Raw genomic sequence first — 17496 nt, forward strand, 5'->3', positions numbered from 1 at the left:
GCACTTATTCAGTTACTGGATGTAGTGACACTCATAAAAAACTTAAACGTTCCTGCCATTAGTTTCATCACTCTTGCTAATATACTTCTGCGACACAAATGTTGTAGGACTTGTCCGAGTTATGCACCAGTCAATTGTAACCACGACCCCCCCCCCCCCCCCCCCCCAGGTCCGAGGGTATACTGGGGATAGCCGGGGAAATGGGCTGTGTTTTTACCTTTCAGGTGGCCCCGCAGTGCCGGGTGAATACGGTGGTTTTGTCTTCGCTTTAAATATAGCGGGAAATGGACCTTGCCTAGGGCCCCTGGGGTGCGGACTCGCTATTCCCCCAGACCTGGGGGGGGGGGGGGGGCGTGGTTACAATTGACTGGTGCATTATTACCTTCCAGTTCAATACACATGAATGGATCTGCTGTCTTTTTCATGAATTCTAATAAAAGCAACATGCTTGACAAGTAATTACTCGCCTTTTGTGCAATAAAGAGTGTATAGTTAAGCAACTCGAGCTGTCACAGACACGTGCCAAATGCTCCTTATCGGTTTGTTAGGCATTTGTCCAACATGAAGGAATTTTCGAATAAATACTTGCAACTGACATAAACATTAAGTTGGACGACATTTTCTTTAAAATATATCTGGACACACTTTCTCTGACAAAGTTTAAGCTAAGATACGAATTATAACTATGAAATCCCTATCCATATTGTATAACATCGACCTCCGAGTGTGACATTGACCGTTCCGATAAGAGCACACGAATGTTAAGTGCGACACACCTTCCCATGGAGGTCTACAAATATGTAGAAACTGATTGAATAGTTAAAATGGTATGGCCGAGAAAACACATTATTGCTATGAAACACATACTAATTAACACTGACCATTGTGAACTTGGCCTTTTAAGATATGAGCACGACTGTTATACGCGACTCAAATTTCTATAGTGCTCTACAAATGTGTAGACATCGATTGAATTCCAATTAATAGCTGGGACACGAATTATTGCCATGAAATCCACATTGTTTAACATAGACCTCCAAGTGAGGCCATGTTATGCGTCACACACCTTCCGTGGTGCTTTGCTAATGTTTTGAAATTGATGGATTCTCATCAACACAATGTAGAAGTTTTGGCCGAGACCTGAATTATTGCTTTGAAAATCATATTGTATAACATTAACCTCCAAGTATAACCTTTAAGAGAAGATCAATACATATATCCTTGACACACTTTTCCATGGTGCGTTTCCAATTTTGTGGAGTTTAAATGATAACCTATCAATATTTTTTTTGCTGCGACTAACGGACAGACACACGGACGATCGAACAATGCAATTACTATATGTGACCGGCTTTGGGGACATACAAAGAACACTGATAAAATCAAGTTGGTTTTCAAATCTTTTATTTGATACAAGAATAACATCTAACAATTTTAGATAACTGGCTGACAAACACTGAAACACCAAAATAGATGATTACACAAGCCTTCTACTAAAATACGTTTGAAATGATACCAACTTTCAGAAAACATGCACTCGTGCTAAAAACATCAACGTTATTGTAAAGAAAGCTTGGATATAATTCATAAATATTTTATATAACAGTGGGTGTTTTTTGTTATAATTTCTTCCATCAATTCTTTACTTTTAATTACTCAAGAAATATAGAAAAGAAATATTCATTTTTAACAATTTTGTTCAGTATAAAAATATATTTTCAAGTGCAATAAAAAAAATACATAACCTTGGCACAATATGAAAAGAAATGCATCTTTAGTTGTCCTGTATAATATGAAAACATATGAATTTTCATCAAACTGATCAAGAATCATTATTTTATTAAAAGGTTGTTTATAACACGTGTAGCCTATATGTAAATATACAGTATGCCTTACACAAGCCAAACATAGCAACATTTGAGATTTCATGTCCAAAGTAAGTTCCGAATACAACACAGTTACAATATCAACTGATAAGTAACAATTAATTACAACATTTCAAAGTAAAAATAGGCATTGACAATGGCACTTCTCCGCTTCTTTATACAACGGCTGATCTTTAAAACTACATACATGTACTTTAATGTTAACCAATAGAACTTAAAGAACAAATAACAAGAAATCCCGAGTTCTGAAACACAAATTTGAGGTCACTAGACCCCAAAATGACAGTGCTGATTGGTGTCCAGTTCTGACAAATCATAGAGATATACACGCCCGAGACCAGCAAACAGTTTCACCCTGCACCACAATATTGAATCCAAATCCAGCCAATCAAATTTGACAATTTCATTTTATTCTCAGTTATTACGTTGATCCCAAAACAGCCAGACATGATTAGTACTAGTAATCTTACGAAGTACATGCACGTGTCTTTTAGCTGTCAAACATAAATCTGTTATTTTATTTCATCAACAAAATGTTTTGAATATTCACAAAGCAGTACATGGTAAAGGCAATTGTCAGTACTCATTTTCCTAATCAAGTTTAAAACAGCATCTTAACAGTATGAAATAAAATGAAACAAACAAAACACATTTACAAGTAAACATCTATAGACCAACCAAACTGTTCACTACATTTACCCAGTTATAGGCTTCATTTAGATCCATACTGATGCTGATATAAAATACACAATGTATGCTAAAGAAAAATATATATATATCTGATACTAGTACATGTCTTTGTTAAGCCATATTAATTCTGCTCCTTACTGCAAAGCCCAAGTAAGTCAAGGGAGTTAGCAAATACATATGATTATAAAATATGGAAATACAAACAAATCTGGGTTCTTTAAAAAGGAGAATCATCATTTAATATCAATAATTGTATTACAATTTACTGGTATACTTGCATTAAAAAACATAACTCACATTGAAAGCAAGTTTTTTGCATTGCTAAAAAATAGTTACAGACTTACAGTCATTTAGTATACAGGAAGGACTCTCAGAAGCCTGAATGATTCAAGAACATGTTCTACTGCTTGCTTTGAATATAAAGGTACATGATTAAAAATTCCACCATACATCAAGCATACAGGTAATTGTGTAACTATCCTACCCAGCAATGCTGACAAATGATATACCCAAATCCATGTTAACATGATGTCCTCACATGCATGATTACGGTAATATTCAACACATCAAGACCAAGATACAAACAATTCTTTAAATGTTGTCTCAGCACAGAACTGTTATTAGGTACTCAAAAGTAAACCCACCTAATTTTGTCTGACACAAATCAGCGCAGATTACTATTCATATTACCGTACAAATATTTTGAAAAACAATCCCGATATTTGCTATCTAATGTTATTTTAAAATTTGATTTTGTTAAGCTTCTGCATTGAAATTGAAAAGTAAAGAAAAACAATAATAAATGGCAAGTTCTAAGAATCTCATTAAAATTGAGACGGAAAATCACCTTGACCAAAAATTCATTAATCTAAAATGACAAATGCTATTTAAAGTAACAATGATGGTGCAAAATAACACATCAATGTCCAGTGAGGCAAAATAACCTTTTCAACAATGCAAGTTTTTTTACGAAGTGGTTCAACATCTATAACATAGTCCATAATGTGATTGCCATTTCATCAGAGATATGAGTCGGTAAAGCATCAAGAGATCCTCAGTGAACACATCATCAATGTTTCTTTTTCTTCTTCCTGTGTCGTTTCCCAGCAGGAGCAGAATTATTGTTGGCAGACCAGCCCTGGGAGGGGCCAGATGTAGGTGGGTTCCAGGTCTGAGCACCGGGGTCAGAAGTGGGGCTACCACTCGCCCCACCCTCTCCGTTCATGGCCTTGTGGAACAGGTGGCTGAGGAAGTCCTCCAGATCGGCGTCAGAGCTGAAACAAGTTGGCAAGCATGAGTTATAACTTCTGTCAATGCCAATGATGTACCCATGCCCAGATTTCACAGAATATGGAAATTTTGCATGCAGTGACCTAAACCAAAAACATTAACCCAAAAGTCATAATTATGTCCGATTCAAGTATATTGAATTCATTATAGAACACAAACAGCTTATATCCCAGTATGATAAAGTTCACCCCATTCTTATTTTAAGTTTTTATCTGTTTGCATATGAGTAGTCTGCAAACCAATATCACTGCTTTACAAAGATCAACAACATACTTGGCAGTATTTCCACTGTTCTTCCTATTATGATGTCCTCTATTTCCCTCTGTGGCTATACGGTAAAACACATGGTGAGCATTCGCCTGCATGTGCTTGAAGAACTCACGCTGAAACAGGAATAAATATCCACAATTACTAACAAGATTGTACACATAACGACTGACAATGCTTGAAATTGTTCTGTTTCTTCGAAGGACCACTTCAGTTGATTTTAGCTTGAGTGTAAATTGAATTTGATACAAGTTATAGTTTACTTGGTAGGAAGCATTAGTATTACTATTATTCGAGGCAGTAAATGCCAGGTTCCAATATCACAAAACTTCTCAAGTCAAATCTGAACTCATTTTACCAGACACGCACAGCATCATTCAATTTATTGCATGTTTTACGATCTTGCAAAGAGCTTTCTCTTATAGGTTATGTTTATAAAAAGGTTGGGCAATTAAAAAATCATAATTCTAGAGCAAAAATGGTACTGGGGTCTAATTTTTCAGCTATTGCTCAAGCACATGAAGTGCTCTAGAAATGAATTCCTGCAGAATATTGAGTCAAGATGTTTGTCAACATAATGCACAAGAGAATGTGCTTTAAAAACATGTATATAATAATGTCATGCCATAACGTGGAAAATTGACTTGAGTAACTTTTCTCCAATACTTGGGGTCATGTCTCAAATATGTCAATAATCTGCCACTTGTTATTCATCATCTTATTGTTACATATCTGTCCAGCAGATCACACATTATGAATGATAACTCTTCTGTACCTTGCAGGCAACCCATTCTGTGATATCGTACACTTTTCCCTCCATGCAGGCATAGTAGTGCCAAAGAAAGCCCAGCATTGACGTCTCCGCCCACACATCACCCTGAAATATCCACAGTGCATACAGTGTATACAAATCACAAGGACAAGGTATACAGTAATTCAATAAGATCCTACGTTTTTGTTTCAAGCAGAATCATTATGAATAAGTGAAAATTCAATCCATTATTGAATGCTTTTCACATCTTGTTTTAAAATGTTGATTTAATACTTCAGACTCGTGATAGACCCACCTCTTTGGCCGAGTGTCTCATGCTGCAACGATCACAGAACCTGGCACTGTACCATGGACGTTCCACGAACACACGCCGATGTTTGCCTCCACAGTTGTCACAGCGCATCATGTTACTGGCCTGATGGATCTTTTCCTGCAGCTTTGTTAGGAGGTCATTAAACTCACGCTGAAATAGGAAGTTATTCTGACGGTGAATTAATCCCGTTTACCTCATTTCTTTTTCATATTTAGTTTAAAATTAAAACAGGCCTACATCTCATTTCAGCTGCAAACTTACTTTTTTGTAAACCAGACATAATTCCTAGAGAATATAGTATTTAATTCAGGTTAAAAAAATAATGTTCCTAGAGAATATAGTATTCAATTCAGGTTAAAAAATAATGAAGGAAGGAATGAAACTTTGTCATGTGTAATTTTGCATACAAATAGTACTTTTGAGGTTTATGTTGACTGAATGAGGTGGGTGAAAATGAGACCATACCATAGCTGCCTCAGCCTCCTTGGCTTCCTGTAGTTGTCTGTCATACGCTAGTCGCTTGGTCTGGTCACCGATCAGGTCAAACGCGTGCCCGAGAATCTTGAACGCTTCTTCTGCACCGGCCTGCTGATTCTGTAAAAATCATATATATGTCTATGTTTTAGAAGAACTGTATTCTGATCGGTATTTAAACAATGAATAAGACTGAAATATTGAAATCAGAGTTAGGTTTTAGTATCATACTAATATGTATATACAGTATATGACTGTGAGATGGGGATATCTATTGACCAGTTCATTTTGTGCAGTATTGGCTTTTGCTGAACAATCCATATCCCTGTACCTGATTGACAAAGTTTTAGCCAAATATTGCTACTATGAAATACAAGATCCCAATCCCAAGAAACCCCCTGCCTTGTTTGATGCCAATGTTTACCTTATCTGGATGGACTAGTACAGCCTGACGGCGGTAATACTTCTTGATATCATCGTCAGTGGCACTTGCCTTCAAACCAAGAATACTGAAAATATAAAACATTGTGATACACTGCAAAGCTATTCATGTTGTGAGATGACATGGCTTTTCATTGATAAAAGATAAATATTGACTAATCAATACCCGGTAGGTTCTTTATATTTATCTGACACAAACAATGTACATCATAATATCTCAAACAGCTACAAATGACAAAAGTAAGTCATGCCTGATATGTAAACATCTTATTTTAAAAGCCAGGACAAGTCTTCATCTTCTACATTACATAATCATTGTGATTTTACATAAACAAGAATATGAACAGGATTCAAGTTTATTCTTATGAACATGAACTGTTTCAATAGCAATGTGATGTTTACCTATATGGGTCTTTTCCTTTACAGGCCAGAAGTCTCTGCATAGCTTCATCACCTGCAGACAAAAACATGCTTTATGAACCACTGACAATGATGGACAGCAAAGTTTTAAGACCTCTGTATAACATAAAAATAGTAGATACATTGCAATGAAAATGTGGTAGTTATCTGGCATCTTTGACTTATAGTGCTTAGGATACTACTTGACAGGGAACATACAGGAAGGAAAAACCACTCCAATGATTTCAAGGATGATCAAGTATTACGGTCAATTGTCATTCAAATTCATATATAAGAAGATATCTAATCACTTATGTAAATCAATTATCAACGAGTACTGGTATCATATCTTACATAACATGAGGTGCAAGTATCCATATTCATATTTAAGAAATAAAGTCAGTCGTGCATGAAAAAAACAAAACCTGTAGCTGGCAGTGGTATGTTTTCATCGAGTCCTATTTTCTTCGGAGCTTCGGAGGAGGATTTCCGCCACCTCTGACCCCCGAATATCTTCCCCTTAAACAGTCGAGTCTCCAGCAAGGTCCACAGCTTACTCCACAGCCAGCTGACTATGTGCACCGTTCCTGATACCCTGAGCATTTAAGCAGAATTGATGCACACTGGTAAAATGCACAATATTACATATACAGCTTCAAATTAAAAGAACAAAAGGTTTTGTTTGCAAGTGGCAAGGATATTAAAATTTACTACCATTTATTTCAATCAGTGCTTTGTGTAGGGAATCTGACCAATGTTGTATCAATGATTGATTAGTTTTATACTTGTACATAACACCCTTTACTGCATTTTGGCATGATTATTCTAAATAGCTCAAAATTATTTCTGCATCAATAGTTGATGATGACAGAATCATTATCAATATTCGCAAATGTTGAACTTTTCAATTATAACCCTTCATCTGAAAAATATCTCTGATTGAAAACCACAAACAAAATTAGGGAACATATTCATTTTGCCTACTGGTAGGCTTACAAGTAAAAAAAACTGGTGTAGGAATTCTACACATCTTATATTTCCACAGCATTCTTGATACGTACAGGTATACAATGATGCTGAAGAGGAGAAGGACGACCATCAACAGCAGGGTCCACAGCTGGTGCAGACACAACTTTCCCTTGTCATACAGGAAACTCAGCCACTCATCTGTAATACATATCGATTGTTGATCAAAAGTGAAAACTGTTCCACATTCATCCTAGAATGCAAAACTGATATTCCAATACTGAATATATTATAAAAAAAATACTTATGTTGCTCTGCTTTACTTTAAAACAAATTGTACCCATCTTCAATACTTGACGGTTATTTAAGAAGAATATTTCTGGGAGACTTTTTAAACCATGCCATGTAATGATGTGAGCCTCTTAATAATTTCAATGCTTTCATACCAATTTCACCTCACCAGTAGTTCTGATACAATGGTTAAATGAGCATGAGAATAATTTCAAATGGTATTGTATCATATAATTCTGTATTTAAATTTAAATCTTAAGAGAAATTCGTATAGGTACATTACATATGTATGCCCAGTACTAGTGACAGCATGAAACTTACTTTTTGTCATGGCTCGTGATACAACATGTTGCAAGTTGTGAACTAACATCATCTTGAAAGCATTCCTTTAACTTTAACATTCGCCACTAACATGGACAAGGCATGAACCAATCTTCACTCAATTTCTTATGAGTTCATGCTTTACAAGCCATTAAAAATTGCTCTAAGATAAGTAATTCTGTCATTTAAAATCCCAACTATCGATGAACTCACAATATGAACCTTAAAAATGTCATTATCACTATCTTGATGCACTTAATCTACTGTATTCAAGGTCTGCTATTAACAGTCTTGACATGATAAAATATTTCCTTAAAACATCTGCATGTATGCCTTCTAATGGTCTGATACTGAAACAAGTGATAAAGCATTTCTTGTATCTGATATCTGGTATCAATGTTCAAACAATATCTCAATATATTATTGACAAATATTCACATTTAGATAGTATCTCAATATATTATTGACAAATATTCACATTTAGATAGTTTAAGACAAAAGATTGATTCTAGAAAATCTCAATGCTGGATGTTGTTCATTATCCTTTACATTTACAAATTTATACAGCCATATTAACTCAAAACATATTTTAAGTTTGCAGTGAAAAAGTAGGATAGGAAAATACGTTCAGAGGAGACCACTGACTGATCAACGTGCAACAATTCAATAACAGCTATATGTATCCATCTATTTTACACTGTCACACAATTAACAGAACACTTTAATCAAAGTAACAAAACCAGTTCAAGATACATCCTCATTATAAGAATTCCCATTTATTGAGAGGAAGGTACCGTATATGTGTACACCTGCTTTGCTCTCACACAATTTGCACCTTGTTCACAGCTGACTCAAGTAATCTGGATCAATAGCTCCAATTGAGGAAAAGCTTTCCAGTGATAACAGTATAACAATGTATCACTGCAACATATTTCACAGTATCTATATCAAGCAATGACCCTACTTGATACTTTGTTTTGGAATTTTGACAGACCAAGAGGAATGGCAACCTTGAGAGACCACCTCAATAAGGTTTTGAGAGAACTGTATTGAAGCCTTATATGTGTTCACATGTACATGTATCTTAGTTAAAGGTGTGGCAAACATCAATTAATGAATAATGTATGGAGTTTGTAATGATTTTTATGTACATTTTTATGATCACGTATGACCTTATCTACTGTAATGTCTGTAACTTAAAGGTATGCGCCTAACATAAAACTCTACTTGTTTATCATTCCCTTTGGTAGCTCAAAAATCAAATAAGAGCTAAAGTTAACGTATTACTTAAATAATATGAACACAATTGTGTCATTTTGTACAGTATACATGTATTGTACATCTTGGTTTCATTCAATATAGTGCAAAGGCGATTATCAATGTCAACTTTCACACTAAATTGCAAACATGTGTATTTTACATACACAATAGGCTTGATTATAAACGCAGAACTTAGAGCTGCTCTGACAATTTAATTTTAGGTCTTGGAATGAGCAATTTTTGTTTACTTTGGTAAATGTCTGAAAATCAGTGGTATAAGAAGGCTAAATATTAGATCGCAGTTCTTCATATTAAGCCTGAAAATCGATGTTTTGTGGCTAAAAGCATTACTAACGCCTTAAGAAAATTGAAGTTTTTTGTTGTTTTTTGAATCCATTAAAAACACCATACAATTTTTACCTTCCGTTTGCATTATAAAACACTATGCTTGTCAAGGGAGCTCCATTCCTAAAACATGAGTTGATTCTACACCAGTTTAGTGTCCACCGTAGTTGTACACAAAATGGTTGTCTCCCGAAATGGTCTTAAATTTATCGTAGTACAAACAGATGTTTAATTTATATAGTTATTAGTGCATTTACACCAATTATGACCCTTACCTGTAGCTCTACAGACAAATCAACTGTTTCTGTAAAAAGCTAATGGAGGTATATCGGACACTGTTAATGTCTGATTGCATGTCTACCTCATTTACCATGAAGTACTCAAAATTACTGAAGATTGCCTTATTGCTAGTCTGAGATATCAGGATAATCAATAACATGTGCCTACCTATAAGTTCATGGTCGAAAGAAGTCTGTAAAGGCATTTCAGGTTTAGTTGACGAAGCTGAGGATGCCTCCTTGGACGAGCCAGTTCTAGACCTTGAAGGCTTTTCCTGACGAGAACTTGTCTGGGAGAACACTGTCTCTGGTGGGACTCGCTGGTCTTTAGCTTCTCTGCCAGAGTTCTGATTTGTCTTCTTCTGAGAATCCCTCAAGTTGTTGTTGATATAATTAGTGGACTTCTTGTGCGTTGAGGACCAAGCAGTGTATGCTGGTTTACCATTGTTTAGGATCTGGGGTCCAGCCTCTTCATCGACAGACTTTGACTGGCTGCGCCTCTTGTTTGTATCCTTAGTTTGAAAGATTCTCCGAGCATCAAAGAAAGCCTTTCCTGTGTCAGCTTTACTGCCATGCTTCGCCTTCTCATCCCTTTCTTTTTCTTTATTACTTATTTTTTCGAACTGAGGTAGCTCTTCATTACAGCTTCTAGCGTTACTAGGTTTCAGCTGTATTTCCTCAATTCCGCTTGTTCCACTACTCAAACTGCTTGAGCTATTTCTCCTGGTGATCTGGATACTGTCTATACCTGAAGCAAGATCTCCTTTCTCTCCTTTGTTCTTTACTTCATCTCCAAAATCATCCAGACCATACTTTGAATCTGGAGAAACTGTTGGCCTCATGTCATCTGGGACGCTGTTGTTTCTACCACGAATTGGTCGGGGAACAAATTTTTTATTACCCTTAAAGGACCGAGAGGTTGGATTCTCCGATGATCTTCTTTTACCTAAATCATTATCATCACTTTCTTTTCCAGAACTCTTATTTGTTTTCAAGGACTTTGCAACTTCAGAATAACTGGGCTTTGAACTTTGACTGCCTAGACTTTCAAATTCCTGTGGGGGTGGAGTGGATGAAGGAGAAGCATTGAGAACATCAGTGGTTCCAAAAGGGCTGTATGACTGGTATGCAGAGTCTCCTAACGTCTTTAAAGCTTCTGCATACATTTCATAACCGTCTTGACTAAAACTTTCATAGTCCATAGACCCTGAACCATCTAATGAGGGATCTCCCATAGCACCCATCATACATACACCATTGGGATTGGAACTTAGGGCCTCCAACAAAGACTGAGCCACTGGAGTATTTGCAAGCTTGTCTGTGTCATTGCTATTGTCAAAGTTAGCTGCATTGTTTTTACCCATTGCAGTCATCATTTTGTTTAGTTCTGCAAAGTAATTTGGGTTTGCTTCAGGCGGAAGTTTGTCTGAAGATGGAGAGTTCGGTGGAGTTACAAAACTGTCCCAGCCATAGGTAGAAGGACTGTTAGGTGAAGGTGGCATTCCACTGAACTGCGTCCAGGCCGTGTATGCAGGATACTGATTGGTCGGATTGTCCATGGGCTGAAACACACCAAAGTCAGCATCTTTGCTGCGGTACTGCCCATCTGCTCCTCTTGGTTTTTTATCAGCCATTACTCAGTAACTCACTGCTGTAAAAAAAATGGAAATAAATTTATTGAACAAGATGCCAATGTGCCAACCCCCCATTAAAGCCAATTTTTCATTTAACAATGGAATTTTGCAAACCTTAGATTAAACCTAAGATTTAAGCTAGTCAAACCTTGTTAATTAACCAAGAGGACCCATATATTCATACTAATCTGAGATATTGTTAATGTTTATACAAATAATTTCATGTAGATCAACGGAAACTAGTTCTGACCTGAGGTGAACCATATTAACAAATGTTCAAAACAACATTCTGACAAAGTTTCATAGCAACTGGATTAAAACTATTGACTTTATGAAAAAAACTGAATTTATGACTTGGGACTTAGGATATTTCCTAAGATTTTACCTAGTGACCTAGTTTTTGACCTGAGGTGACCCATATTCACAAATGTACCAAGACAACAAGTAGACAATGTTTCCAAAACAAATGGATAAAAACTTTTGACTTTATAACATGGAAGAGAAAAAATATTTTATGATTATTAGGTAAGCCACCAGTGTTAAAACACAAGCCCATACAGGGCTTGCAATTAAACTCGCAAATTTTTGTGAGTGCTTAAAATGCCAGGTTTTTATTCACACCTTTTTTTGTTAGTAAAATGTAATGTGATTAAAAAAACTACAATGTTATCTGTGTCATAACAATTCACCTTCTAAATTAAATTCGTAAACATAGAAACCGTATTAAGCAAGCCTGATATGCAGTCTGCACAGAATATCTTGCAGACATTTCCATCATCCTCTTTTTTTATGGTCAGGGCTTCCATTAAAGGAAGTTTGGAAGTATATTACTCCCTAGAAATGGGTTCAAACTTCCAAAATTGATTCCTTGGAAGTACAAAAACTTCCATAATTTTGAAGAAAACTTCCAAAGTAGAAAAATTGGAAGTTCAAAATATCAAGACAATGTGTGTCAATATTACTTTAATAGTCACACTTTCAATCAGTCTTTAAGTACAATGAATTATTATAGTATAAGTCATTGAATTTGGTATGTTAAGGTTACAATTTATATGTTTTTTAACATACTAGTTGAAAAATAGTGGAAAAAAGATCTTGTTTTGGGGGGACTTAAACTTCCACATTTCAGTGAAAAACTTCCAAAATTGATGGACAGGAAGTTCATACTTCCAGTTTCAAATTCTTAATGGAAGCCCTGTATGGTTAATTTCATGTCGAGTTTTTTTCTTCCATTTAGTTAGTTTTAATGGACAGATTATTTAATCTAGGCTTTTATCTTAGATAAATTGAGATTAGTTTAATCACCACCATCAGCCATCGTCCAGTTTAAATATTGATGCATTAACAATTTTTTTAGGCTTGTCATGATGATGAACTGCCCCTGGAAACGTTAAAAACATTCAGCTAAATACCGCTGCCATTTGACACAAAACAAGAGGCCCAAAAGGGCCTATGCTCTACTGGTCATTTTCAATCCAGAGCATGTAAGTTTGAGTAATAGGCAAGAAATATATAGTTCATTTTCAGTGTTTGGGTTAGCAGAAAATGCTGCACGTTCAACATCTGAGGACAGGAAGTGTTGTAAGCAGATTAGTTGCATGAACTATTTTAATATGTGAAGGTAATCTGAGGGTAAAAAATATTTGCTTTTAAAACTGTACTCATCGTCAAAATTTCATTTCTGTAGCTTTAAAAATAAAAGTCGGTCAAAGGTCAAAGTCATACTCATCGTCAAAATTTCATTTCTGTAGCTTTAAAAATAAAGTCGGTCAAAGGTCAAAGTCAAGGACATCCGAGGACAACATTAATGCTTGTTTGCAAAACTGTTCACATTGTCAAAATTTCATTGTTGTAGCTTTAAAAATTAATAAGTAAGTCAAAAGGGGTGGGGCCAGCTTTTGCACAAGGGGCATTATTTCAAATGTTTTCAATTGCATCATATGACGCTCCACAACAAATATCAAAGGTATGGGCCTTGTGGTTTGAAACAAGAAGATTTTGAAAATATTTCTTAAATAAGTCTAGGAAAATTGTGACACCCAGGGCAGTGCCAGTTTTAACCCAAGGGGCATAATTTGAACAACAACCATGGTAGTGGAACACTAAATAAAGCCTTGTTCAAAATAGCAAGGATTTGCATAGTGGTTTCAGACAAAAAGGTTTTTAACATTTCCCAAATTAAGGGGGGGGGGAGTCCGTGCCTTCTTTTCTGAACTCCGGGACAATATCGGGGGGGGGGGGGGGGGGGGGGGGCAGTTATGACCCCAGGGGCATAATTTGAACAAACCTTCACATGTAAACTTGGCTAAAAATAGACTTCGCTCATGTAGTCTTGGCTAAAAATAGACTTAGCTTAAAATAGCATTTTTTATACTTTCAAGACCCATAATCCAGGCATGCATGGGCAAATCTGGCTGGTTTTCAAAAGGAGCCGAGTTTTAATGGTTATCTAAATACTGTACAAGTTTCATCGAGATACAATCAAAACTGAAGACTGTATCATGTTCACAAGCAATTGTTTACAGACAAACTGATTTTTTAATACTTTCAAGGCCCATAATCTAGGCATGCATGGGCGTAGTCCAAATAATTGTACGTTGACGGATTTTTTTAGATTTTTGATATGGCAAATCCTTCACGTACAAATTGTTTAGTATCAAAAGTGGGTAGTTGTTCCGATCAGGATTCCGGGTTAAAGCATATAGCGTCTATATAATATCATAAAAACAAGAAATATTACCAGATAATGTTATTTTACATAATTTCCGTACACAAAAAATAAATATCCAACTTATAATTATGAGTTTGACGGCTTTTCTTCATTTCATTCTGTCAAAACATAACGATATATACATGAAGGGCACCTGCAAGGCTTCAGGGCACAGTTTTAAATCGCTCGGAACATTTCGGCCATGGCCGAGTTGTTACGATTGTATAACGAGGTCTTTCTCGAAGCTTTGTCGGAGGAGGCCGAGTTCTTACGATTGTAACGAGTTGTCCCCCTTCGCATAATTGTTGTCAGTGTCAGTCAACTTTCGTTTTGTTGGAAAGGTAAACAACTTGTTTTAATGCATGAAATGCTTGTTTAGTGCAAAATAACATTTCACTTACATGGTAAAATATGAAAATAACTCTTTATGATCAATTTCAACCATAAAATACTTCACTTAAGAGAATTTCAATATTTTTAAAACACCCCCGTTTTTTGCACATTCCCGTTTAGACGTTAGGGATTGGAAGAATCCCGTATAACACGTCTATTATTTTAGACTAGCATGGGCGGATCTGGCTGGTTTTCGAAAGGAACCGAGCTCTAATGGATATCTAAATACTGTACAAGTTTTATCGAGATACAATCACAAACTGAAGACTGTATTGTGTTCACAAGCTAGTGTTTACAGACGCACGACCGCACGGACGCAAGGATGCACATACTACGTACACATTACCATCGCATAAGCTCTTCTGGCCTTTGGCCAGTAGAGCTAAAAACTTGTAAAAAGGATCAAATTGAATCTCAAACTTGTCAACTTGTCAATCTGACATTATTTTTTATTGTCTTTCGCAATGGGTTATTTATTGTGGTCAAAATGAAAATCTTAAATTATTTTGAATGGCCTTATTCCTGGATTTGGTTACATGCAGGAAGACAGAAAACGATGAACACATGTAGTAGAAACGTGTCTTTTTGGGCGAAAACTTAGAACAAGGTATGAAATACGTACTTAACACTCAAGAAAGTCTTGTACCTCTGAATAATTCAGAATTGATGGATGCCAGGAAGATAATACATGAATAACAAAAGTGGAAATCGAGGAAGCGAAGGTTGTCACATAACTACGAAAAAAAGTACTAATCTTGAGGATATCATGTCAAGTGATGAACTTATGCATGACATAAATACAATAGGTTCTTAACAACATATTAACCTAGTAAGTAAACAATAGCTACATGATGTTTACCTCATTTAAATCCCATTATTTATTCAGTTCCTTTATCATGCTAAGTGCTTAGATTCAGTCACGTGACTTCGATGAAAATTTGAATGTATGCCAAAGAAAATTCACCAGAAGGTAGCAGGCTGGAGAACACCATTTAAATAAACTCAATATGAATACCGTTTCGGATATAGGGAGGGGGTGGTACCCGTGATATTTGTTGTTTTTTTTCGAAAAGTATCGGGGTAGGAGCTTCGGGTATCTGGAGAACACCCATATCACGTTTAGCAGTGTTCGGTCGGTGTAAGATTTATTTTCACGTCGCAATGGTGATTGGTTAACATGTAACATAAGTTCTGTACACGATAGGACCACTCTGTCTGGACATTATGGTTGTTCCTCGTACCGATGAATGTTTTTGTTCAAATGAAGCTATAAAAATATCATGCACGTATAAGAAATAAGTACAGTGTAAGATAAATCAAGATAATTCAGACTTGTTTATGTAACAGACTGCACATATTGCTATGTGCACCTGTCGGGGTTCGAACCCACGACCTCTTGCTCTGCAGGCAGACACTCTACCGCGTCGCTATAAAGGCTAGCTCTATAGCGAGACAGTATAAGTGCCGCTATATACAAATCGTATACTCGGTTACATTTAATAATTACATCAATTTCTCTCTGTTATGTGGTCACTGTAATGCTTCAAAGAAAATGTCAAACACAATTTATTTAACTGCTCACTATTTACAATCGGAAGGCAGAGACTTTTTCAGAACGCTAGCAAAATTTCACCCTCTGAGCACTAAAAAAGCTATCGTTTGGGAATTCTAATAAATCTCTTTTATGACGATAAGGTTGTAATGTTTACGGATGTACATCACTATATAAAGTACAATAATCGTTTCTCTAACACCTCACACTTACTGAAGCACATCCTTCTCTTTTTTCTCTCTTGATATATTTTCTCTCTCAAATTGTATTTCTTATACAGAGCTTAATTTCTACTTTCTCAATTATTATCTATTGTATGTCACGATTTATTAATTGGAAACCACTTTTCTCGTAGTTATAGAACATATCATTCTCATTCCTATATAAACACTACATAACTGCATTTAATAGTAGATTTGGTTTCATATGGGTTTATGTGAAAACGTAATCATTTTGTTTTCATGTGACGTGTTGGGAAAGGGCCGTAACTGATGTTTGAAAAACTTGTGGCCCAATTCCTTTGCATGTCCTTTGTATATGAACGTAAGATTTGTTTCATTGCACTGTCTCTGTTTCTTTGTTGATTTCTCCATCAGATAGTGTAAATGTATCGCCAAGTAATAAAGAACTCTCTCAAAAAGCAATTATCACCAATTAAAAAAATATTGAAATCGCACCAGATCGCGTCATATTTCTTCCAGCGGGGGATTATCGATTTTTTAACCGCGCAACAAAATGGAAAACATTTAATTAAACAGAGCAACATTTTCAGATCCTTTTTTTTCTAAAGTGGGCAAATTATTGGTATGATTTACATTTACAAATTACATTGTCGTTTCAGTTGATTTAAATGAGTGTATTTGGCACGTGAAGTCGTTCTTAAAATAACCGTACACAAATATACAGCTTATCACACTGATTTTAAGATCAGGAGATTCACTTTGAAATTTCATTCGCAAATATTCTACTTTTTTCGAGTTATTCAAGAAATACTTCCATTTCCGGGCGAAAGGTGGTCACTAACAAGAAGAGCTTTTAAGCGGCGAACAAAAGCATGCATAATCATTTTTGAATATGCTATGTAAATGTTATTAAGAACCATTTGGCTTTCATGGGGAATAAAAGTACTAATCCACAATAAAGCTCAGCGTAAGGATTAAACAAGGCAACCTATGAATCCAGAGTCATATGCGCTAACCACTCGGCCAAGATGG

General features: G+C 35.8%; 1 protein-coding gene across 1 annotated transcript; it reads right to left on the reverse strand.

Annotated features, from left to right (window-relative positions):
* Window positions 1-1387: 1387 nt before the first annotated feature.
* LOC128213973 (uncharacterized) lies at window positions 1388-15671 on the reverse strand. The gene is made up of 11 exons (XM_052920120.1): window positions 15590-15671; window positions 10163-11644; window positions 7594-7699; window positions 6958-7127; window positions 6536-6587; window positions 6117-6201; window positions 5684-5812; window positions 5201-5368; window positions 4909-5010; window positions 4140-4249; window positions 1388-3850 (listed from the first exon to the last, which is right to left on the reverse strand). The coding sequence occupies exons 2-11, from the start codon at window positions 11625-11627 to the stop codon at window positions 3646-3648; spliced, it is 2592 nt and encodes an 863-aa protein (XP_052776080.1). The 5' UTR covers window positions 11628-11644; window positions 15590-15671; the 3' UTR covers window positions 1388-3645.
* Between the last annotated feature and the right edge of the window lie 1825 nt (window positions 15672-17496).

The sequence above is a fragment of the Mya arenaria genome, chromosome 13, assembly GCF_026914265.1.
Source record: "Mya arenaria isolate MELC-2E11 chromosome 13, ASM2691426v1".
NCBI classification, from domain to species: Eukaryota; Metazoa; Mollusca; class Bivalvia; order Myida; family Myidae; genus Mya; species Mya arenaria.

Coding starts and splice junctions, on each gene's coding strand:
- LOC128213973 (XM_052920120.1), bottom strand. CDS start 11,627: ATGGCTGATAAAAAACCAAGAGGAGCAGATGGGCAGTACCGCAGCAAA. Junction 6,588..6,957: donor CATACCACTGCCAGCTACAG/GTTTTGTTTTTT, acceptor TTTTGTCTGCAG/GTGATGAAGCTATGCAGAGA. Junction 5,813..6,116: donor TACTAGTCCATCCAGATAAG/GTAAACATTGGC, acceptor TGATTTTTACAG/AATCAGCAGGCCGGTGCAGA.